At 40.1% G+C, this 26,407-nt stretch overlaps 1 protein-coding gene across 1 annotated transcript in view; it reads left to right on the top strand.

The window, feature by feature from the left end:
- The window catches only part of ADGRG4 (adhesion G protein-coupled receptor G4), a 70,673-nt gene that overhangs the window by 31,785 nt on the left and 12,481 nt on the right, over positions 1-26,407 (top strand). The window contains 18 exon segments of the mRNA XM_019918982.2: positions 1-1,361; positions 1,364-1,890; positions 1,932-2,235; positions 2,587-2,631; positions 2,634-2,679; positions 3,347-3,359; positions 4,392-4,456; positions 5,912-5,958; positions 7,141-7,186; positions 8,706-8,773; positions 8,776-8,868; positions 10,061-10,193; positions 11,943-12,061; positions 19,141-19,196; positions 19,598-19,647; positions 21,824-21,920; positions 23,972-24,050; positions 24,053-24,092. Of these exon segments, the coding sequence (XP_019774541.2) occupies positions 1-1,361; positions 1,364-1,890; positions 1,932-2,235; positions 2,587-2,631; positions 2,634-2,679; positions 3,347-3,359; positions 4,392-4,456; positions 5,912-5,958; positions 7,141-7,186; positions 8,706-8,773; positions 8,776-8,868; positions 10,061-10,193; positions 11,943-12,061; positions 19,141-19,196; positions 19,598-19,647; positions 21,824-21,920; positions 23,972-24,050; positions 24,053-24,092 (3,189 nt within the window).

Genomic DNA, 26,407 nt, shown 5'->3' with positions numbered 1-26,407 from the left:
TCACATTTCTCAATCTTCCACACATCCTGTAAACACACTGGTCCCCACCTTATTAGTGACTGACATTTCTACCTTATCTTCTGACAAGGAGCGGATGACCACCTCCCTGGGAAAGACCCCTAGAACTCTGAAGGTGACAGAAATGTCCTCATCAAAGAATCCTCTTATTTCAGACTCCCACAGTACTTCATCCTCGGAAATGACAGACACAGGATTTGCTGAGGGCACGAAAATTTCCAGTCACCAAACACATTCACTTTCAGAGACTCCGTTTGTGACTCCACCTAATGAGAGTCCAACTTCATCTCCCACTTCTGGGAGCGCGCACACTCCACCTACCTCAACAGCAGATGTCCACATTTCAGAAACGCCTCCCAGTCTTGGGAAAACAGCTCTCCCTTCACAAGCTCTGACAATGACCACGCTTTTGTCTCCTGAAAAAGAGAGCATGAGTGCCCTCTCAGTATATACTCCCAGGACTGAGAAAAAGGTAGTAAGCACTACCTCTGTGACTCACCCGTTCTCACACCGCCAGGATACTTCATCTGCAGATACCATAACTTCTGGGACAACCAGGATATCAAATCCTGTAAACAATAACACAGCTCCTTCACACTTGCTTTCATCTAGGACTCAACCTGATGTGTCTTCAGTTGCCTCTCCTATTTCTGAAAGCACACAGACCTCCCCTGAGACTCCGTCTCTTTCCACAGCTCGACTATCTAATGCCAATTTTACAACTATGTCTCCTGACAGGATCGCTACAGCCCTTTCTGCTCCAAACGTACCTACAGCACTTCTTGGGAAAACCGCTATGGCAACGTCCATTCCCATCTACCAGAGGTCCCCACGGCCAGTTAGTGTCACTGCCTTCACCTCCAAAAGCGTTTCTGACACTCCCACGGTACTAATGACGGAATCTTCTAAAACAGCGCTCGCAGATTGTTTGAAAAGTCTTTCTGTAGCCACTTCTGGACCTGTGGCTGAGATGTCCTCAATGTCAGCTAATGACTCTGCGCTTCCACCTTCTGCTGTTTCTTCTGATGCTTCCACAACAGCTGGATCATTCTATACTTATTGTCTTCAATTACCCCCAGGGCCTTCTATGACCGTGCAAACATCGACATTGGATGTCACACCTGTGACATATGCTGGGTCTACTTCAAAAAGCACTGTGGCTTCCTGTGCTTTCACTACTTCAGAAATAACCGAGGTGTCCTCCAGGATCACACCTACATCCTTATCCTCCCCAACAGAGCCAACTTCTCCTTCTGTGAAAACTATTCCAACCACTATAATGGCTGGGCTAGTGACTACATTCGTAAGCACGCCTGCCTCTCCTCTATTCAGTTCTAAGAACATGAAGCTATTTCTTCCATTCCAAAGACCACATTTTCACCATTTCTATCAACAACACGACAACCATCACAACGATATGAGGCCTCCACTCTGGGCATATTCTCTGGGATTACTAATAGCTCTCTGTCTACTGTAAGCAGTGGTAAAGTAACGGTTCTCACAAATACTTATTCCAGAATTGCCACCCCTGAAAGTGTGCTTTCATCCACTCCCTCAGAAAATCCCCACACTTCCTTGAATATTCAGGTTTCCCCCTCTTTGACTGGCTTTAAGAGCACTCCTGGACCCACAAAAAGTGTAAAAGCCACCACTTACCATTCTTCAAGTACAGAAAAGATGACTTCCTTGTCAGAAAATACTTCAACAGCCGGGACAAAAGGTGCCACGTCTGTGAATGCACCTGTTTCATACCCTCCCTGGATTCCATCCAGTACAGCTCCACCCTCTTTGACATCATTTCTGTTTTCACCTCAAAGTACTGAAGCCGAGTTCTCTACTCCAAAGACTTCTTTTCCTCCTACATCCCAAATGGTTAATAATGGTTGAATGGTTGAATTGACCGCACCCGGTCTATTGGTGCTATGCTTCTACCTAGCCCTACAACAACATCTACGTGGAGCAGAATCCCAGCTGCATCAGCATCCCCGACATTAGTTCCTCCTAAGCCCACACAGGACTCCGTTCTAAATATAGCCACCACTACATCCACTGCTACTGGAGCCCCATCTCCACTCATATCCACTGGAGTAACACATCCTTCTACAGCAAGTGTGTCTTCACTAACGTCTTCCTCTTTTGAGACAACCTGGCCTGACTCCACACCTTCCTTTTTATCTATGGAAACTTTGACTTCACCGATTGCTGTTAAGTCCAAAGGTATGTTCCGCAATATATGTGGCATCACAGAATGCATGCACAATGGGATGTGTGTTCTCCAAGGGAGCCAGTTCTCTGAAGGCAGAAAGGTAAAAAGAAGGGTACAGGTATTTCTTATTTATTTATTTATTTTTTGCAGTACGTGGGCCTCTCACTGTTGTGGCCTCTCCCGTTGCTGAGCACAGGCTCCAGACGCGCAGGCTCAGCGGCCATGGCTCGCGGGCCCAGCTGCTCCGCGGCATGTGGGATCTTCCCAGACTGGGGCACGAACCTGTGTCCCCTGCATCGGCAGGCGGACTCTCAACCACTGCGCCACCAGGGAAGCCCTAATCTCCTTATTTTTAATTACAGTTTCCTTCTACAATATTGAAATGAGCTTCTCTGTCTTTGATGAAGAGCTAAGGTCCCTATTACCAGGGTTGTAAAAGAATTTGCAAAAAATTGGTAAATAATCTTTTGAATATTTGTGCTACATAAAAAATACGTGAAAAAAATATGACTGAGTAGATTAAAACTAGGCTACACTTTTTTTCTACCCATAATACATTTCACAGCAAATTGGTTTTGATTATTTTTGCTGCAAATTTATCCACTCTGTAATCAACACCATGAGGATGTATGAGGTCTCTCTTTCATAGTGCAAATGCTAAAAGCTTTTATGGGATGTTATTATTTTAATTGGTTTAGAACTGTGCGTTTCCCTCCACTGACATGAATTCTGGGTCTTTGCCAAATTTCCCTATTTGGGGAACCTAGGAGAGCCGTGATAACATAGCGTATGCCATTATACTTAAAATGTTTTTGTTTTCTGCATTTTCATTTCTTCTCTCTTTTACATAAGAGATGTTTCAGTTATCCTTACATTTTTCTGATAATAAGAGTAATACGTAAAAAATTCAGAGACTAAAATCTGAAACCCAGAAAGTAAATATCCTCCCTGATATTGCTTCTTGTATTAACTCCTCTTACCAGTTTAAAGTATATTCTTTCAGATTTTTTCTATACATATAATAACAGTGATACATGTGTGTTCCTTTACAAAAGTAATTAGAATCAGTAACTACGCTATTCTGCAACTTGCTTTCTTTTCACTTAACCCTGTATCTTTGAGCACATTCATGCTGGTAAATATAGATCTACCTCATATACTTTAACAGGATTTCACTGGATCGTTGTATTGTAGTATTTCTTTTTAATCCAGGCATCTTTTTGTGGACATTTAAGTTGTTTCTATTTTTTTCTCTATTTGGAAACAATGCTGACAATGATGCCCTTGCAATAAATTTGGGGGGCACTTGAGTATTTCTGTAGGATAAATTCCTAGAACTGGAATAGCTGGATCAAAGGACATGAATGTTTCACATTTTAATAGCTATCACTAAGTGACCTCCCACCAACAGTAAACGATGATGTCTGTTTTCCCTCTCTCCCCATCAGCATTTATTTTCAAGTATATACGACATGATTATAAGTGCTTGAAAATGGGGGGGGGGGTGTATTCATCCACCAGGGCTGCCATAACAAAATATGATGCACTAGGTGGTTTAAATGACAGGCTTTTCTTTCGTTTTCTTTTTAATTGTGGTATAGTTGACTTACGATGCTGGGTCAGCTTCGGGTGTATAGCAAAGTGGTTCAGTTATGTGTATGTTATTTTACAGACATTTATTTTCTTACAGTTCTGGAGCTTGGAAGTCCAAAATCATGGTGCTGGCAGGGTTGGTTTCTGGTGAGGCGTGTCTCCTTGGCTTGTAGATGGCCACCTCACTGTGTCCTCCCACATGGCATTTTCTGTGTGTGTGCACGCAGAGAAAGAGAGATCTCTGGTGTCTCTTCCTCTTCTTATAAGGACACCAGTCCTATCAGATTAGGGCTCCACCCTTATGACCTCATTTAGCCTTAATTACCTCCTTAAAGGCCCTATTTCCAAATACAGTCACATGAAGGGGTTAGAGCTTCAACATGAATTTGGGGGGGACACAGTTCAGCCCATAAAAATAGGTAAAATGTAAATTGAAAAGCTGAGTGGAGAGATGGAGATGTTGAACCAACTGAAATAATGAATGCAGCTTAATGATCACATCATCTCAGGTAACGCTGCTGGGTTAAGAAAGAGCAGCAGGAGTCCTCAAACTGATATGTCTTATCTTTTACAGTTGACTTCTATATTTCAGGACAGTGAATCTGTCCTTGCTAATCTGGCTGTTCAAATTAAAAGCAGGTATGTGAGTGTCATCCACTGTGGGTCTGTTTCTATCCCGAGGGGATTTCCTTTGTTTTTGTCTGAGATTTAGAGACTGCTGCATTTTGAGTTTCATCTTCCCTTCTGAGTGTAAGTTCTCTTTGGAATGAGAAAGAAGTTTATATTATTACTAGGGTATAAAGCCAATGGGAGAACAAAACAGAAGAAAGTAAATAGGGGAAACAGTAGAATTGGACTCAGTTACCCCTAATACCACTTTTAGCTTTAATATGCTATGATTGTGTGACTTAAGGGAAAAAAAATCATGTCTTAAAGGGATGAAAGGCCAGGGATGGCCATTGCATGAGGATTTATAAGGCCTTTTACTTTTGGATAATGCACTTTCAGGAATTAGAAATTCCAAGGGAACTTGAAATGTTTAAAGTGAGTAAGGAATGCTGGTTAGTTCAAGACCTGCCTGGGGCACAGATTTGGAGAGGTGATTGCAGTGAAATTGGCAGGCACTGAGTAGTATCCAGAAGACCATGACAAAGGCAACTGGTCATCTGAGAACTATTTTCTCTGCTCCTGCCCTGCATGTATACTAGCCCCCTGTCAAAGGGACATCCAGAAGAATCCCTTTGAAAAATAAGCATGGTTCTGGTATACCATAGTAAGCTGATTTTTTAAAACATTGAATGTGACTGCCTGTCTTCCATACCCTGGGATTTTGGTTTCTTTTGCGTGTTCAAACACAAATGGGTTCAAGAAGGTTCATAGAATGTAATGGAAGTAAATCCACAATAGGTTATTAAAAGAAAATTGGAAATGTCTGGAGTATACAACATTCTTTTAAAGAACTGTGTCTATGATTTCTCTTTATCACCAAGGTAATATGTGGTCATTGTAAAATCTTAGAGCTTTACAGAAATATATAGCATGGATAGCAAAAATCTTCAGAAACCTGCCTTTCCCCACCTACTCTGGTTAACAGCTTATTTTATATATTTCTCTAGATTTGTTGCCATGTGTTTACTAAGAGAATGGGCTCCCACTCTACATACTGTTTTACAACTTTCTTTTCTTGTTTTAGAATACCTCATGTACATCCTCTCAGGCCAATACATACAGATCTAGCTTATTCATTTTGATGACTGCGTAGAATTCTTTTGTATGTGTGTGCCTTGGTGTATTTATCCAATTACCTTAGTGATGGACATTTCAGTTACTTCACTTTAGTGTATATATTTTATACACCCCGGCTGGTATAGATTTCTAGAAGTGGGATTGCTGAAGCAAAGTCTTACCACCATTTTGGAGTGCAAATAATGACCCAGCTCTTTTAAAGTGTCTCCTTAGAGCCCTAGTATTATGAGAATTCCAAGCTGGTGGATGTTACTGTTCTGCCTGAGTTGTCTTTCTCCTGAACTTGTTCCCTCATGTATTTGGTACTATATTTCATTTTTCTATAATTTTTTGATGATTTTGGTACAGAGACACTACTGAGGAAGAAATAACCATGGACCAAACGTTTGTAAGTAATTTTTCAAAACAAATCTACTTGCGACCCATCCTATACCTGATTAGATATAGCTAAATAGCTCTTCCATTCAAGTGTATATTATCAGGCAAAGTTCAGTTGTGATAACTGAGGGTCAAATTACATTACTTTCTTTGGGATCTGCACAAGAAGCCACTAAGAAAGCCATCCTCTGCTTTTCTGAACTGTCTATGTGGTAGTTTTTTGAGGCACATTTTGGGGGCTACAGTAGTATGGAATGATTTGGGGATTGTAAATGATAAATGGAATTTCTTGGTTGTAGACATCTGGCAAGAAAGCCTGGTTTTTCCAAGAGTGACACAATTGTTTGCAAGACAGGCATTCACGTAATAAATCCAGAGTGTGACAAAACTATCTTCCATCATCTGTTCCAGTGCCTCAAAGCTTTACAATGTTAGATTCTGAAAGAATTAGTATGCGCCCAGGGTTTAAGGTGTTTAAATCTGAGACAAATATTTTGACTATACAAAATACAGTCAAGCCTACAGTGCATTCCAAATTATCTGCCATCATTTAAAATACACTCTGTAAATACCTGAGTCAGAATTTAAAGATTGAACACAGTATAGATAACATCACATAAGTAAAATTCCTGTCAAATAATAGATGTAAAAACCTTTTGGTGATAATATGGTCCCCAGAGTCAGGCTGCCTGGGTTAGAATCTCTGCTTTTCCACTTCCTAACTGTGAGACCTTGGGCAACTTAATTAAACTTCCTATGCCTCAGTTTCCTCATCTGTAAAATGAGGATAATAATATCACCGTTCTTCACAGGGCTGTTGGAAAGATGGAACGAGATAACTTACATACAGTGCTTAGCACAGGACATAGAGTACAGTGAAATCTTGCTAGTGTTAAAATTATCATCGCCATGTTTGGATCCAAATCCTGTGAGCCATCAGCTGTGGGATACTGGGCAGATCATTTAAGTTCTGTGAGACTAGAAAATGGGGTGACCACCCCTGCATTACCTACCCTACAGTGTTGGTGTCAGGACTAAATGCATTGATGTTTTTGCAGGTGATTTTTAGATGGCAATGGGTTACATAAATGTAAACTATAATTACGATCGTGGTTGTTAACGATAAGCCCCCTAGTCAATTGTGACGTTTATTTAAAGATTTCAGTGACTACGTACTTTTCTTTTGCGTTATTTGAAACAGAGAGAAGGGCAAGGAATGGCTACAATTTCCCGTGTACCATACAGGTAGGAGCTGAGTTTATTCGTAGCTGGTACATTTAGTTCTGATTTTCCTTCCATTTAATTCTGTATGTGTAGCCTGTTGGTCAGAGTTGTCAGAAGGAGATCAAAGTACCTGGTGGTTATTTTACAGATGCTGTAAATGGGCTCTTGCCTTCACGAAATAAGTTGTTTTTGTTGGTCACGGCACAGCCTAACAGCCTGCCTGCTGCCTCTTTGTAGTGAAGAGAAAATGGGGTCCAAAGTGGTCATAATTTGGGGATAGGTCAATAAAGCATTTATTGTCATCAAAAAAGTCCGGGAAATACTGAGCAGGGAAATTGAAAAACAACATGGAAAGCAGCCTCGGTCCTGTTCAGACTCGTGGTCTGGCTCCTCCCGGAACACTGGCTATTGCTGGTCTGCTCGATGCAGCCCAAGAAGGACATATAGCCATAGGAGGCTCATGGAAAGGTCATTAAAATGTTCAGGGTGCTAAGGGTAGAGGGTCTGCTCTACTCTTGCAGCAAGAGGAGAGGGTTCAAAAAGAAGAGTCCTCTTCAGACTGAGAAGATGAAAGCTGAGAAGATAGGTACCAGTGGAATGGGTAGGATGAACAGGGACTTCACCAAATATGGATCAGTCGCGGGGGGGGGGGCATGGCTTCGATTGGACATAGAGAGAAATTTTAGGTAAACACAGGCGCATCTGACTTTCAAGAGCTGATAGGAAATATAGGAAATGTGTTCTTCCAAAAGATGTATCTACAAATGGAAATGGAGAAAAGGCATAGGTAAGTTTATGAATCTGAAATGTGCTCAGTAATGGAGGAGTAGAGGAATTTAGAATGTTTGAGGACCTCGCTATAGAGATCGAGGTTAAGGACAGCCCTATTCTTTCATAACATATCTTTTAGTAGACAGAACATTCCGAAATGAAATATTAGGTCTTTGTGACCTTGGCTAAGGCTCAGTTCCTTCATCTGTAGAATGGGGATAATAATAGCACTACCTCATAAAGTTCTTGTGAAGATAACATGAATTAAAACATGCAGAACAAGAGCTCTACAAATGTTGGCTACTGTTATTATCATTATTATTCTATTATAGAAATAGGCCTTCTTCAGAACGCAGCTTTATAGACTAATTGAGCATGTGCCTGTTTGCCTTATTATTGCGGTAATGATGGGTAAATTAGAGACCAGAAGGGTAAAAGGTTTTCTCTGAAGTAATAAATCCTGAGTACTCCATCTTCCCTATTAATTATCACAAACTCCTAGAAATCGCACGGCTAGTCAATTTCAACATAATGCAAATGTTGCTGACTCTTCTTTTGAAAATGGGTTTTGAGTTGTTTGTTTTGGATACGAGAAAATTTATCAGATGACTTCAATATGCTGTCTTCCATCATTTCTTAAGATTTGCCACTTAATAGCTGTAAAATGCTTGACATTTATGGACTACTAATTAAGTCATCTGCAACGCAGGCCAAGTTGCACTCTGTGGCCATAACTCCAACATCTTTTTTTTTTTGCTCTTCTTTTTAGCTGTGCTTGTCAGGTCATCATAAAGGCCAACTCTTCTTTAGTGCCCACCAAATTGATTAGCAGGATCAAAAGAAAATACATGGCAACCTCACTCATGGAAACTTCACACCAGATCAGTTGACGTTATTAGTAAAGTCTGAACACGTTGCAGTGAAAAAACGAGGTAATTTCCATTGGGTATTTCCATATAAATTCACTCTTTGTTATAAAGCTCCAAATGCATACATAGTAAGAGATTCTGCCTTCAGAGCGGGAGAGAAACTGTCTTCAATTTCCTTTCCACAGCCTCAGTGCTCATCTTGCCCTGGCAACCTTTCCACCTGGAAGAGCTTTAAAAACGAGTGCCAGAGGGGTTACCAGAGAAACATCGATCCGCTCTGGATATTAGCAGCGGCCAGTTCATCAATGGAGTGGGCGGACTGTTTCTCTTGCTTAAATACACCAGAAAGGGAGAAGAAGGCGTCTTACATCCTCACTCAGAGAGAAAACTGGGATGGTTGGGCAAGGCTGGCTGGCCCGCTTCTCCGGCCACCCTGATTTCTGGAATCAGGGTCATAAACCTCGTGGGTGGTCAGTAAAAACTGGGACCTTGGGAATTCCCTGGTGGTCCAGTGGTTAGGACTCCATGCTCTCACTGACGTGGGCCCAGGTTCGATCTCTGGTTGGGGAAATAAGATCCTGCAAGCCGCGTGGCGTGGCCAAAACAACTAGCTCCCCCCGCAAAAAAAAAAAAAAAAACCTGGGACCTTACCACATAAACTTAGCTCAGGACATGTCTCCCTTGATGTGACAACACTTGGCAGCAAAACCTTGCCGTCAGCATCAACAAGAGAACAGAGCACCCTGGTCTGTACTACCGATGACGAACACACTGAGTTTACTAAAACCGAATCCACCCCAGAGCCCATTAAGAAGGGCGGCGCCACCAGAAAAAGAAGCCAGCCTTTAGCCTCCTGTCACTGCACCTCAAACTATTAACAACTGCCACTCAAAAGGAAGGCAATCGACAGGTGGGGACTGATTTGATTTTTCACTCTACATCCCTTTGCGTGGCTTGATTTTTTTCAATGCCTATGTACCATTTTAATAGAGCCAAAGCAGAAAAACTGGCCCATCAAGTGGTAGTTTTAAGGCAAAGGACCAAATGTGAGATCGTACTGGGAGCTTTATTTAAAAAAAAAAAAAAGATTCCATTTAATGTTATTTTCAGCCTGGTTTAAATTGCCTGGTAGAAAACTTTCCCCTTTTATTAGCTGATGTTTATGTGCAGGGTAATAATGTTGGGTGATAATGGATGTTCATGAAACTTTTAAGTGCCTTTTGCCCTTTCAAATGTGCATACATTTTCTCTGTAGAGCCCAGAAAGTGCAAAGCTGAAGAAACAGCCTCTAAATACAAAGGGACATATAAGTGGCTCTTAACCCACCCTACCGAGACAGCCCAAACTAGATGCAGAAAAAATCAGGATGGAAACGCTACTAGAATCTGGTACGTACCAGCCGAGTTCTAATTGAGAGTTCAGATACATAAAGGTCTGCTTAATTGGGAGCATGTTTCCATGTCATTTGAGCATGCTCCCTCCCTTTCTTTCTTTTACCTTGTGGACCTACTTAAGCATACACATGCCATATAATAACATTCCAGAAAAAATTTCAAAACAGAAGAGAAAAAAAAATCTCCCATAATCCCACGACCTGAACACAGCTCTTTTTAAGTTGTATTTTTCCATTTGGCCTTTCACCGTATGCCCTTTAAATTGTATGTAGTGGTATTCACCGTCCTTATAGCACTAATGTCATTCACCCTTTCACTCAGTGGTTTATCAAACGTTTTCCATGCTTTACATTCATCTTCTTAATGACTTTTTCAAAAACCTGCCTCAGAAGCTACCTCGTTGATGGGCCATAATAATTTACTAAATCACTCTTCTATCGTTGACTTTAACATTTTCCTTTTTGAAATCATCAGCCCCTCTTTTCCTACTCTCTGCTACTGGTTTATGCCATTAACTTAAGTGGGCAGGCCAGAGGGGCAGCAGGTTTTGACAAAAGCTTAAAAATTCTCTTTTGGAGGGTGACATCTTGGACTGGGTCGTACCTCTTCCTGCCTGCATCTAATCACTTAGCAAGTCATGCAGCTTTTGTGGTCATAATCAGAGCTCACATCTACCCTTTCTTCTCCTACCCCACTGCCACTCCCTGGGTGCCTACGTTTAAAGTAGTCTCCTTGCCTTCTAACTGCCCACTAGCCCCCAGCTACACTCCACCAGCGTGATTTTCCTAACGTATGGCTGTCATCGTTCCAATCTCCCACTCCAGTTCCATATTGCCTCAAGAATTAAGTCCAAACCCCTAACGTACTCAAGACCTGCAGGCTCCTTTCCCTAACATGCACTCCAGCCAACAAGGGCCATTGCCACTCTGGACTTGCATCTCTTTCTCTGCTTGTGCTATTTGCTCTGCTTGGTTGGAGGAGTGGGGGACACTTTCTCCATCTCCGTCCTTTTAGCGTCCAGCTCAGCTCAAAAGTTGCAAATAAGTTTTCCTTGATTGATGGTTCAACAGATTCTGTTTTGTTTCTACACTTTTTCCATCTCATATCTTGCCTAATAAATGTAGTTACATTTACAGTCTCAAAGCACCAAGTTACAAGCTCCTCAAGGGACGAGACCTTGCCCTGTTTGTCTGTAGTACCTACTACCAGTCCTAGAACAGAGAAGGTTCCCAATAAATGTGTTAGCTGATTTGAAATGAACTGGCTTGCATTGGATGGGGCATAGTGGAGGGTGGATGATGAAGGCCAGTGAGTCACAGAGGGTGCTATACTAACTGCCTTGAGTAAATTAATATGCTGAAATAGAGACCACAATTCTAACAGGAATTCCCTCTTCAAATGAGGGTAAGGGGCAAAAGTGAGGGTAGGAGTCATGTCCAGAGGGGCAAAAATCTCTGCCTTGACTCTCGGTCCGATGGATGTGGCCCTGCTCCATCTCAGCCTCTCTTGCCTGTTTATACCTCCTGCATGGGGACCCTAGATTCACTTGCTCCCCAAGAGCAAAGTTTTCTTCACTGTACAAACACTGGGCTACCACCTTTGCTATCTCAGCCAGGAGGCTGGGAATGGGCAAAGGGGAGGCATGCCAAGGACACACCGTGTTCCTTCACCATTTGCTTTCAAAGTATTCTGGCCTCATCTTCCAACCATGAAGCTTTTTGTTATCTCTCCTCTCTTTTTCAGCTCAATCAGTATCAACACTGGCAAATCTCACTGGGAAAAACCAAAGTTTAAACAATGCAAATTGCTTCAAGCGCTTCCTAATAAGATTGTGGACCTTGCTAATATTACAATAAGTGACGGTAAGACTGTTCTGTACACATTAGAGAAATAATGGAACTCAGTTAGTTTGTCTACTTGACCTGAGACCAGAGAGAGTACAGGCAAACCACCCACAGAAAAACCTACCTGACAACAATCCAATTTCAGAAACGAGGTAGTTACATTGGTGGAGGTGGGAGTGGAGCATGAGAAGTCAGAACGGTCAGTGTTTTCTGTTTTATAATGTTTTTTATTTTATAATTGTTGGCTAATTATTTTTTGTTTTATTTTAATTTTTTAAAAGTTTTGATAGGTAATACTTCATATAGTTCAATATTGAAAAAATAAAGAAGTGTATGCAGTGAAACCTCTCCCTCCCACTGCTAACCCCAGCCATTCAGTTAGTATCCAAGGAGATATCTATGCATCTGTAAGGAAATGCGTGTGTGTGTGTGTGTGTGTGTGTATTCTTCTTCCCTTTTTGTATGCAAAGTGGAGCGTGCTATACATGCTGTTCTGCACCTTGCTTTTTCCTCTTAACATTATATTGCAGATATTATCATACTAGTATATGATAATATAATATACATTCTTTTTTTCACTGAGTTGTATTAACTGCATGAATATGCTACAATTGATTTCTTTAACCGTTGCCTGCGGATGGTAATTTAACTTGATAATTACACTTTACTTTTAAAATACTGCTGTAATGGATATCATGCATGTGTCATTTTGTGTAAGTATGGTATGCTTGAACCATAAATTCCTAAAAGTAGAATTGCTGGGTCAGTCATACTTTTCTTCAAGATAAATTATCTTTTATTTGCTATGCCAAAATTTTTTTGAATTGATAAAGCTAGACTTTACATTATCATTTCACTTTTTTCTTATTTGTCTTATTTCTTTTAGTATTTTTATTTTATTTTTTAATTTTTTTAATGGTTTTCCTTTTTTTCTTTTAGTATTTTTAAAATTGAAGTATAGTTAATTTACAATGTGTTAGTTTCAAATGTACAGCAAAGTGATTCAGTTATACATGTGTAAATATATATATTCTTTTTCAGATTCTTTTCCATTATACGTTATTAAAAGATATTGAGTAGAGTTCCCTGCACTATACAGAGGGACATTGTTGTTTATATATTTTATATACAGTAGTTTGTATCTGTTAATCCCAGACTCCTAACTTATCCCTCCTCCCCCTTCCCCTTTGGTAACCATAAGTTTGTTTTCTAAGTCTGAGTCTGTTTCTGTTTTGTAAGTTCTTTTGTGTCATATTTTAGATTCCACATATTCGTGATATCATATGGTATGTGTCTTTCTCTGTCTGACTTACTTCACTTAGTATGACAATCTCTAGGTCCATCCATGTTTCTGCAAATGGCATATTTCATTCTTTTTTATGGCTGAGTAATATTCTATTATATATATATATATATATATATATATATATATATATATACTATATCTTCTTTATCCATTCATCTGTCAATGGACTTTGAGGTTGCTTCCATGTATTGGTTATTGTAAATACTGCTGCTATGAACATTGGGGTGCATGTGTCTTTTCAAATAAATCATACTTCTGATGGTGTCAAAATGCTCTCTGTAATAATTGCACCAACTTATACTCCCACTTGCAAAGTGTGAAAGTGCCTGTTTCAGAACATCTTCAAATCGACACAGCATGCTATCAGATTTTTAGGATCTTGATTTGATAAGTATAAGTTAATCTCAATGTAGTTAAAATTTTTTATGGAGGTACTGACATCATAAAATTCAGCCATGTAATGCGTACAATTCAGTGTTTTTTAGTCTATTTGCTAGATTTTGCAACCATCACCACTAATTCTAGGACATTTTAATTACTCCTAAAAGAAACCCCATACATGTTAGCAGTCAGTCTCCATTCTCTCCTCCCCTCAACCCCTGGAAACCTCCAATCTACTTTCTTCCTTCTTTTAATTTTATTTTATTGTATTAACTACACTTTATGTAGATATACCTTCTTGACATTTTTTTTTACATCTTTATTGGAGTATAATTGCTTTACAATGGTGTGTTAGTTTCTGCTTTATAACAAAGTGAATCAGTTATACATATACATATGTTCCCCTCCCTCTTGCATCTCCCTCCCTCCCACCCTCCCTAACCCACCCCTCCAGGCGGTCACAAAGCACCGAGCTGATCTCCCTGTGCTATGCGGCTGCTTCCCACTAGCTACCTACCTTACGTTTGGTAGTGTATATATGTCCATGCCTCTCTCTCGCTTTGTCACAGCTTACCCTTCCTGCTCCCCATATCCTCAAGTCCGTTCTTTAGTAGGTCTGTGTCTTTATTCCCGTCTTACCCCTAGGTTCTTCATGACATTTTTTTTCTTAAATTCCATATATATGTGTTAGCATATGGTATTTGTCTTTCTCTTTCTGACTTACTTAACTCTGTATGATAGACTCTAGGTCTATCCACCTCATTACAAATAGCTCAATTTCATTTCTTTTTATGGCTGAGTAATATTCCATTGTATATATGTGCCACATCTTCTTTATCCACTCATCCGATGATGGACACTTAGGTTGTTTCCATCTCCGGGCTACTGTAAATAGAGCTGCAATGAACATTTTGGTACATGACTCTTTTTGAATTATGGTTTTCTCAGGGTATATGCCCAGTAGTGGGATTGCTGGGTCATATGGTAGTTCTATTTTTAGTTTTATAAGGAACCTCCATACTGTTCTCCATAGTGGCTGTACCAATTCACATTCCCACCAACAGTGCAAGAGTGTTCCCTTTTCTCCACACCCTCTCCAGCATTTATTGTTTGTAGATTTTTTGATGATGGCCATTCTGACTGGTGTGAGATGATATCTCATTGTAGTTTTGATTTGCATTTCTCTAATGATTAATGATGTTGAGCATTCTTTCATGTGTCTGTTGGCAGGCTGTATATCTTCTTTGGAGTAATGTCTATTTAGGTCTTCTGCCCATTTTTGGATTGGGTTGTTTGGTTTTTTATTATTGAGCTGTATGAGCTGCTTATAAATTTTGGAGATTAATCCTTTGTCAGTTGCTTCATTTGCAAATATTTTCTCCCATTCTGAGGGTTATCTTTTGGTCTTGTTTATGGTTTCCTTTGCTGTGCAAAAGCTTTGAAGTTTCATTAGGTCGCATTTGTTTAGTTTTGTTTTTATTTCCATTTCTCTAGGAGGTGGGTCAAAAAGGATCTTGCTGTGATTTATGTCATAGAGTGTCCTGCCTATGTTTTCCTCTAAGAGTTTGATAGTTTCTGGCCTTACATTTAGGTCTTTAATCCATTTTGAGTTTATTTTTGTGTATGGTGTTAGGGAGTGATTTAATCTCATACTTTTACATGTACCTGTCCAGTTTTCCCAGCACCACTTATTGAAGAGGCTGCCCTTTCTCCACTGTACATTCCTGCCTCCTTTATCAAAGATAAGGTGACCATATGTGCGTGGGTTTATCTCTGGGCTTTCTATCCTGTTCCATTGATCTATATTTCTGTTTTTGTGCCAGTACCATACTGTCTTGATTACTGTAGCTTTGTAGTATAGTCTGAAGTCAGGGAGCCTGATTCCTCCAGCTCCGTTTTTCGTTCTCAAGATTGCTTTGGCTATTCAGGGTCTTTTGTGTTTCCATACAAATTGTGAAATTTTTTGTTTTAGTTCTGTGAAAAATGCCAGTGGTAGTTTGATAGGGATTGCATTGAATCTGTAGATTGCTTTGGGTAGTAGAGTCATTTTCACAATGTTGATTTTTCCAATCCAAGAACATAGTATATCTCTCCATCTATTTGTATCATCTTTAATTTCTTTCATCAGTGTCTTACAATTTTCTGCACACAGGTCTTTTGTCTCCTTAGGTAGGTTTATTCCTAGATATTTTATTCTTTTTGTTGCAATGGTAAATGGGAGTGTTTTCTTGATTTCACTTTCAGATTTTTCATCATTAGTGTATAGGAATGCCAGAGATTTCTGTGCATTAATTTTGTATCCTGCTACTTTACCAAATTCATTGGTATTTGTTTTTCTCTTTCTGACTTACTTCACTCTGTAGGACAGACTCAGCAGGCGGATTCTTAACCACTGCGCCAACAGGGAAGCCCCTGCATGACGTTGTTGATAATCGCTATTAATTGTTGTTATTTACACTTAATAGCTCATCTACTTCTCACAAGAAACCAAGACTCAAAGAGTGCTGTGATCTGAATGTTTGTGTCCCCTCAAAATTCTTGTGTTGAAATCCTAACCCCCAAGGTGATGGTATTAGCAAGTGGGTTGTTTGGGCAGTGATTAGGTCGTGAGGCTGGGGCCCTCATGAATGGGAATTATGCCCTTATAAAAGAGGCCCCAGAGAGCACCCTCACCCTTTCCACCATGTGAGGACACAGCAAGAAGGTGCCATCTATCAACCAGAAAGCAAGCCTTCACTAGAACCCAACCATGTAGGCATCTTGATCTTGGACTTTCAGCCTCCAGAACTTTGAGAAATAAATTTCTGTTGTTTATAAGCCACTTAATCTGGACTTTGTTATAGCAGCCCTAACAGACTAAGACAAAGAAGTTAAGTAGTTTTGCCCAAGGTCACACAGCTAGGAAGTGGCATAGCTAGGAATCAAACCCAGGATGTCTGACTCCAAAGTTCAAGTATTTAAGAGGTTCAAATGTTAATACCTGGGTGTGTTTGCATTTTCTAAGGATGCTATCCAAAGAAATGAATTTCTAATGGTCAAATTTTCAGAGTTATTTTGGGGGAGGTTGTACTGAGCCAGCTTAAACATACCACATACCAACTCAAATATAACACATTATCTCTAGCTATGTTTGCATGATGCTCAGTTCTCCTGGAATTCTGTAACTGCTCCCCCTCTATCTAAATTCTATTTGTTCCTGTGGGCTTAGCTCAAATTCCACCCAGGAAGTTTGCCTGGAGTTCATGAGTCCCTGCTCTTGTCCTCACCCCCCTGCTTGTATTCTTGTCTTACACCTCTGCCTAGCTTCTAGATTCGTATTCCCAAGGAGGTTGTGGCATATATCATGGCTCAGGCATGTTTTATTTTCATGGCACCTAGCACAAGGCTAGGTACCCAACAGGTTTTCAGTAACTATATATTTATTAGACCTTTTTTTTTTAATGGAAATAATAGGTTGGACCCAGGACAGGCCAGTTAATGAACAAATAATTTTAATAAAAATTAAGAATGTGGTTCATAGCACTCAGGCCATTTTGGTGAGCTTGTAATTTCTCTGTATCATCTCAGATGCCATTATTTTAGTCTTAGTTTCTCTCCTTTCTTCAGAGAGCTGTGCTTGTTTTGTAGAATAAAAGATAAACCTGTTTTGCATAGATTTCACACCTAATAAGTCATTTTTATTCACTAACACCTTCCACTGAAGGAGATTAAAGATCTTTGCCAAAATTAGCCTTCAGACGTCATAGTGCTAGATGAAGGAGGATTAGAAGTAGCCTACCATCAATTTCAGAACCGGAAGGGTCCTTATAATTCATCGTGTCCCATCTCCTCATTTTACCAATGAGGATATTGAGACCCAGAGAGGGGAAGGGACCTGCTGGAGGTGACACAGTTTATTCATTTATTCACCCAGTTATTTATTCAGTTAGGAAATATTTATTAAATTCCTACTGTGTGTCTTGTGTGGTGCTGGATGGTGGGGGGAGGTTCTCACATGGAAGGGGGTGACCTGAGGCTGGGACCTGGGCCACTGTTTTGGGGGAGTAAGCACTTACAAGAGATGCCACCGTTTAACTACATCCCATCCCCCCCCCAAGTTCTGAGTCTCACAGCCCTGCTTTCACACTGCTTCTTCTAACATCTTTTAATCAAAATCTTAACTGTCATTACAACATACTACCTTAAGGATCGTTGATAAGACACCACTCCTGGAAAACACGTGCCTCCCCTTCCACCCCTGCACTCGCGGGCAGTCCTCGGGGAGAGGGACAAAGCACGAGGCGAGTACAATATGGCACAGGGGCTCTGGAAGCACGCGGATGGCATCTACCCCTGTGTGGGAGCTCAGGAAAGGCCAGCTGTAGGAGAGGCATCAGCTGAGACCCGAGGTTGAGTACCAGCTAGAAGATGAAAAAGGGTGAGGAAAGGAGGGAGGAGTGTTTCCGGCAGAGGACACTGCTTCTGTAAAGGTTCAGAAGTGAAATAGGTACAACTGGAGCCTAGAGCCAGAAGGTGGAAGAGTGAGCAATGGTTTACTTCCTTTCCCTGAACAGCCGCCATTTTGTAAGTCAAGGAAATAAAGCCAGAGAGCAGGTTAATTCAATCCTGGGTCGCAGTGTGTTTCTCCAACTTTGGCCTTTTCACTACAGAAAACTACATCTCTTAGACTAAGTTGGGAGGGTTGTCGTGTGCCACAAATAAGACCCTGCGCAGACAAATAAATATTTAAAAAAAACATTGGCTACTTAACAGATGTGATTCCAAGACTTAATGAAAATTGTCCCATTCCAGGTAGCAGAGGTGTATTGTAATTGGGGCCTTCTAGAAATAATGCCTTAGCCTAAAGGGATAAATAATATAGTGGGTTTCTAGAACAATGGCAGATTGGCGGGGAGTCACTGGGGGGGCAGGTGGATCTTTTGGTTGTCCCATCACTCTAAATGATACTTAATTCCGTTTATTTTTGAGGGAGGCAAACCACTTCATTCAAAATAATGGAACATTTTTATCCTTTGATTTTCCATGAAGAGCATTAAAATATGTATTAATTATCACCAAATGATTAAAACCATAGTCGTATGGCATAACATAAAGAATATATTAATAAATGATCAAATTTAGCCGTGGTATAAGAATGAACTACTATTCCATTCTTTGATGTTAATGTATGTCCAGTGTGGAGTCTTAATAGCTTCCTTCATTGCCAATCTAAAAGACCATACGGTACAGCACATTTTTCATGGACCTTAATTCTAGAAGGGAAGAAGGAAGAGTGGGAGAGGGAACTTAAACAGAAATAGATACGAAATGAAGCATGTTTAATGGGTAAGATCTCTTCATTCTGGCTGGGGCCACAGCTCTCCAAGCATCCCCCATAACCAATTTCTCATTGCCCTCCATTTCCTTGGAGATTGCAAGAGTGTTTCAGGAATGTTCACTAGGCCTAATGATAGGCGGCTCAATCTTGTATTCATAAGGCTTGACCTAAACTGTGAGCCTCAAATTCCACAGTTCCACAAGAAACACCCACCTCACATCAGACCTGCATTGACCATCTACAGTCCCCTCCTGGACTTTGCACCAGGAGGACGTGGCAAATTCTTATGTTACCAAATGCTTTAAAGGACACATACCAGTTCACCATGCAGCAGTAACATACTATTTTCTCACTTGTAAACCCCAAGATTCTTGGGGTTCGTTTTAAAACCAACTCACAAACGGTCCGTGTGTGTGTGTGTGTGTGTGTGTGTGTGTGTGTGTGTCTAGTGTTTGAGAAAACATTGAGAAGAAAACACTTGTGTGTAGTTGTCATTGTATGGTAACGATCACAAGGAAAGGTATTTGCCTCTGATTTTTCTTTTTTCTAGAATTATGATCAAGTTCACTGTGCCTTTTGGGACCTTGAGAATAACAGTAAGTATTTTTCTTAGCAAGCTTTGGCCTTGGTTCTCAATGAGACTTTGCCCCTGACCATGTTGCTATCTGGCAGTTACATGGGAGCGAGTTGTACTGAAGTTACTGTCTTATCAGACCCTACAGGGGACTCTGAATGACCAAGATACAAACATGAGTTTCATATCTAATTAGGGCATGGGAGTTTTTGTAAAACTTTCTTTTTGAGAAGAGACTTATTTTGGAGATCAGGGGAAAAAATCACATAACTCAGCAAGCTGGAAGAAACAAAGTTGCAAGACCCAGTACAGAGCAGTCCTGAGCTGTTTGAAGAAAGTTAAGGGATGAAGATCTGGCTCTCTTTATCTGTCTTTCCCATTAGACTGGCCACATTTTTCCTTCTTCTCTTCTACATTGACTGTGTGACCTTGGGTGGTCCATTTACTCTCTAGGGGCTTCAATCTTTTTATCTTTTCACGAAGGGGATAAGACTTTCTAGTTGATCTCGAAGGGTCCTTCCTGCTTGGCTGGGTATGAGTCTTTGGGGACCATAAGAGAAGGGGTCGTGGAAAAATGCCATTTGCAGCAACATGGATGGACCTAGAGGTTGTCACACTGAGTGAAGTAAGTCAGATAGAGAAAGACAAATACCATATGATATCGCTTATATGTGGACTCTAAAAAAAATGGTACAAATGAACTTATTTACAAAACAGAAATAGAGTCACGGATGTGAAAAATTTGATTTTTTACATGGTTACCCAGAGGGAAAGGGGGGAGGAATAAATTGGGAGACTGGGATTGAGATATACACACCACTATATATAAAATAGATAACCAACAAGGACCTACTGTATAGCAAAGGGAACTCTACTCAATATTTTGTAATAACCTATATGGGAAAAGAATCTAAAAAAAGTGGTTATATGTATATGTATAACTGATTCACTTTGCTGTACAGCAGAAACTAACACAATGTTGTAAATCAACTACACTCCAATAAAAATTTTAAAAAAAGAGAGAAGGGGTCGTGGAAGGGGATTGCTGAATGGGTTCCTCTTAAGCTTGTCATTGCCATTGGAATCTCCAGGGATATAGCCAAATCTCAGAGAATTCCCACACGGAAGCAATTGCCCCTGGAATGTCAGGAGTGGCTCTGGGACCAGGCCTTCCACCTGTGGAAGCTCTGCCTGGGACTTTTCCTTTTTTTAGTATCCTCGGAGTTCTGGGGGGAAAAGGGGGAAATTCTCTTCCCATTCGACTCCCTGGCATGTGGAATACTACTGCTTTCCTATAACAGAGATAGCGCTGTCCTGTTCTGGTCCCCTCCAAGTCGCCCAGGATAAGATTTCTGTAAAATGGTAGGCTTTGTTCCCCACAGCCTCATTAAGTTGATCTGTGTGTTCATAATGCCTCTTGCTGGGCTCCTCCCAGGTCATCTTTGGCCCCTACCCCTCTGTCCATGGATCCAGAACTTCTGGGATCTATTAGCATTATCCTGGATGGACAAATTTTGACCACACTTAGATGCCTGCCCTAGGATAACCCCTCTGGTCTGGTACTACTCTGGAGGTTTTACTCTAAACCTGGTCTAGTACGCAAGCTCTACAGGTTCTTGAGGTATGTGGGTTAGTTCTAGAACCCTGAATATGCTTAGGAGTGAGAAACTAGGCAGGTGGCAAATAGACCAGAGGCTTTAATTGGCCCTGAGGAGTTCCAGACCATCATCTGGCTTAAATGCAAAGCACTTGAGACCATTTGAATTCTGGGTTGAGCTGGCTGTTTCAGATGTTTATTCCAGTCCCACCAAGGAAGCCCACGTGTCAGCCTATATTCCATAGCTCATGCCCTTCAAAAAGTTCTAGATCTACCCGTTTCCCCTTTGTGCTCCTTGAAAAAACAGTCCTTACTCTGTCATTCCAGCATGGTGGTAGAACTGTTGTTCATCATTGAAGTCTGTCCTAATCTGTAGAAGAATGGGAAAAGTGAGAACCAAAGAAGTTATGCCATTTACGAAGTTCCCCACAAGTCACTTTTGCCTATTAGACTTAATTTAATTTCAGTGTTCAATTATACGGCTATCCTGCTGCCTTAACAAACGATACTAATTATAGCACACTTTGGAAAGGTACATATAATGAAAAGTTAAACATTTCTGAGAAAAGCAAAATTGCTTTGAAATTCCCTTCTGTCGCTTGCAGATGGGCAAGGTGGACGTCAGGCTGTAAAGTAAAGGAAACAAACCTAAATTACACAATCTGTCAGTGTGACCATCTCACCCATTTTGGAGTCTTAATGGTGAGTTGTCTCTCAATCACTCCTTATAGAATTTTGACAACTTTTTATTAGATTACAGACCAGAAATATATGTGTGAACTAAGTTGTGGAAAAGTTCCACGCAAGTGGAAAAACAGCCCCCTACCTTGTTCATTCAAAGCAGAGCAAATTGAAACAAATATTTATTTTTCTCCTTATAAAATTAATGCCTGCTTGTCAAAATTCAAACATTACAGAAAAGGTCCCTATAATCCCCCTCCCAAGAGATCACCACCTTTAACACCTTTATGTATATTCTTTCAGGTTCTTTTCCTGTGTGTATATTAATATATGTTTTTGTTTTATAAAAATAGGGTCGAATTATTCATACTGTTTTTACCACTTGCTTTTCACCTAACAATATATATTGGACAGCTTTCAGGCAAATACATATCCATCTACTTAATTTTTAAAAAATACATGTATAGTATTCCACTGTGTGGATTTAACACAATGAATTTAACCAATCCCCTATAGGTAGGCATTTGAGTTGTTACCGTTTTTCTCCGTTATGAACAATGCTGTAATATGCATTTTTATTTGTCTTCTAATATTGGTGTAAGCATTTCTGTAGAATAAATCGATGGAAGTAGAATTGCTTCCAATTAAAATATTAAATTGTAATAGATATCGTCTAATTGCACTGTAGGGAAGTGCATATTTTTTTAGTGCTTGTGGTACTTAACCAAACAAGAGTTATCTGATCAATTCGCATATCCAGGCTTAGAGCCTCGGAGTCACTGTTAACCTTTCTATCTCCTTCGTTTCCTATGGTCCTCCCTAACATCAGGACTTGATGCGTTTTCCTTCAAAATGGCTCTCAAATGTGTTTCCTTCTTCTCTACCCACCCTTGAGCACTTTGTTAGTTCTCCTAAATTACTTTATTGTACATAGTATATACTAGGATCTGAATGTGTTGTGTATGAGTTGTTTCTTCTACTAATGGTAAACTCCTTGAGGGCTGAGAGTCTGTTTTATATTTTTCTTTCTTTTTACCATATCTATTCAACAAATAAGAGGTGCTCCACTGATAATTATTGAACTTTAAGAATTTTGTTTACTCCCCTGCAAATTGGTTAGAACATTATGGCATGAGTCAAAAGACCAGGGCCCACAGTCCAGCTCTGTCACTAACTATCTCTGTGATCTTGGTCAGGTTATTTCACTTGTTTGGACCTTACATTTGTCTTCTGAAATGTGAAAGATTGGAATAGACCAGGGTTTCTTAACCTCAGCACTATTGCTCTTCTGGGACAAATAACTCTCTGTTGTGGGTGCCGTTTTGTGCATTCTAGGATGTTTAGCAGCATTCCTGGACTCTACCCACTAGATGCCAGTAGCACCCTCTCTAGTTGTGACAACCAAAAATGTCTCCAGACGTTGCTACCTGTCCCTGGGCAGGGGCAAAATTGTGTCCAGTTGAGAACTACCAGAGTAGACCAGCACTTCTTAACCTTTTATGAGTCACGAAGCTCCATTACCATCTGATGAAAGCTATGGACTGTCTTCCCAGTATGATGCATACCATTCAAATAATTTTGCATACCATTTCAGGTCTTTTATGGTCCTCAGGTTAAGAAATTACTGGTTTATGTGATCTCTAAGGTCCATTTTGTCACTTAATTTTATGAAAATTATTTAAGGTCTAAGGGAAAGGTACATTTTTTGATGTTCTGTGCAGTGTTTTGGGACGCTCAGTACAGATAATAATTCACTTTGTATCCCAAATTCACATCTATTAGTTTGGTTATATTTGAAGTGTGAAACATGTTAATGACAATAAAACCAAGGACTAAATATTCTTCCAGTACTGTTGATGGGTCTCCATGCCCTATACACAGTAAGTTGCACTAGGCATACTCAACCAACAATATACAGTGTTATCATATATCCATGTACATTCTCTGGTTTTGTAAGAGCTTTAACAGAGATGCTGTGCATCCTGGGAACCTCCTGTTAGTGAGCACTGGAAGTGTTTTACCATAAACTTGCCCTGGCAAATGTATAAAATACAACACATTGCATTCCCTAGGATTTATCCAGGTCTGCAGTGGATGCAGTGAATGAACGGATATTAGTGCTTATAACATACACCGGATGTGGAATCTCCTCCATTTCCTGGGAGTTGCAATAGTGACATACATAGCTTTTCAGTAAGCTGGTAGAGTCTCACTCTAAATTTAATTTGGTTTGATGGATGCTACTGGCATTGTAACCTTGTTAATTTCATGTTAGTTTCACAAAAAGTTTCTTGTCACAATAGGGAGAGGCCAGATCCATTAGATTATGAAGTGGGCAGGTTAAAAACAAAACAAAACAACCAAGGCTTCTCTGAAAAAGAAAAAAGATTGTAATTAAATTTTAAGAAAGCAAGAGCTGGGATAGGGAGGGTGGGAGGGAGATGCAAGAGGGAGGAGATATGGGGATATATGTATATGTATAGCTGATTTACTTTGTTATAAAGCAGAAACTAACACACCATTGTAAAAGAATTATACTCCAATAAAGATGTTTAAAAAAATCTAATGAATCAGAATTACTCAAATAAATAAATAAATAAATAAAAAAGCAAGAGGGTTGAGATAGGAGAAGGTTTCTCTAACAGGATACAAAAACACTAACCATAAAAGAAAAAGTTGACAAATCAGACTTCATTAAAATTAAGAACTTCTTTTCATCAAAAGATACCATGAAAATAGTGAAAAGGCAAACCACAGATTGGGAGAAGATATTCACAATGCATATATCTGACGAAGGATTTGTATGCAGAATATATAAAAACTACAGAGCAAAAGGCAAAAGAAAGACAATACAGTTAAAAATGGGCAAAAGAGGGCTTCCCTGGTGGTGCAGTGGTTGAGAGTCCGCCTGCCGATGCAGGGGACACGGGTTCGTGCCCTGGTCCTGGAAGATCCCACATGCCGTGGAGTGGCTGGGCCCATGGGCCATGGCCGCTGAGCCTGCGCGTCCAGAGCCTGTGCTCCGCAACGGGAGAGGCCACAACAGTGAGAGGCCCGTGTACCACAAAAAAAAAAAAAAAAAAAAAAATGGGCAAAAGACTTGAACAAGCACCTCACAAAAGAAGATATCCATGTCTAGTCCTAACCTCTACCCAAATGGCTAACAAGCATACAACAAGGTTCTCAAAATCATTACTCATCAGAAAAATGCTAATCAAAACCACAATTATACTTTTATGCCCCCACCAGAATGGTTAAAATTGAAAATACTGAAAATAGCAAGGATCAACAAGGATATGGAAAACTACAAATGGCACAGACACTTTGGAAAATTCTTTGGCAGTACTTACTAAAGATAAATATCCATCAGCTGTTGACCCAGAAATTTCACTGTTAGGGAGAGATGATTGTATATGTCCACGGAAAGATATATACAAGAATATTCACTGCAGCTTCACTTATAGTGGCCCCAAATTGGAAACAACCCCAATGTACATTAACAGTTGACTAGTTGAATAACTTGTAGTATATTCATAAAATAGAATGCTTCACAGCAGTAAAAATGAATAAACTACCATTGGCCTTTGAACAACATGCGTTTGTTGTTCAAACAAACTGTGAGAGTTCGCTTATATACAGATTTTTTCAATAGTGAATACTATGGGGACTGCATGATTCTGGGCTGGTTGAATCCGAGGATACAGAACCGTGAATAAGGAGGAGGGACAACTACAAGTTATAAGCGGATTTTCGACTGCTCGGAGGGTCAGTGCCCCTAACTCCCAAGGTTCAACTATACTTCTACATAATATAATGTAATATCTAAATCTCATAGACAGAGAGTTGAGCAAAGGAAGCAAGAAAAAGAAGAGAACGTGCTGTATGGTTCCATTTATTTGAAGTTTCAAGTACAGGCAAAACTAAACCTATGCGGATAGAAGTGAAACTGTTGGTTACCTCTAGTGGAGGGTACTTAATGGGAGAAGGAATGAAGGAGCCTTCTGAGACGCTGAAAATACTCTACCTCTTGATCTGTGTGGGGGTTCCACGGGTGTATTCATTTGTAAAGATTCAGTGAGTTGCATTCTTAGGACTTGTGTACTTACCCCAATTTAAAAAACCCACGTACACACAAAATGAAAATTGCAAAATTTAAATCAATAGACATATAATAGAAATGAAAAAGAATCAAAGGGAAAGTTTTTTTTTAATTTGGAAAATACAGGATCAGTTTTCACAAGTACAATTGTGATCACTTAGTGAAACGTAAGGTCATATTTCCATGATGCTAAATGTCTGGATCTTTGGAAATACCCAAGTAGCTACTTGAAATGGTTTCCATAAGTCATCCCGCTATTTGGTCACATGTAGATCCAGCCTTGAGTCTGCTGAAGGAGTGGTGGGAGAACTGTAGTATCCAGGAAACTCTTTCCTTCCTTCTCTTCAAAAGAGAAAAAGAAACAGAAAAAAGGGGACTGCTTAGCTGAGAGAAGCTATTATAATTCCTG

The sequence above is a fragment of the Tursiops truncatus genome, chromosome X (assembly GCF_011762595.2).
Source record: "Tursiops truncatus isolate mTurTru1 chromosome X, mTurTru1.mat.Y, whole genome shotgun sequence".
Classification (NCBI taxonomy): domain Eukaryota; kingdom Metazoa; phylum Chordata; class Mammalia; order Artiodactyla; family Delphinidae; genus Tursiops; species Tursiops truncatus.
Note: the sequence above shows the minus strand (reverse complement) of the source record. Positions and strands in the feature narration are given on the sequence as shown.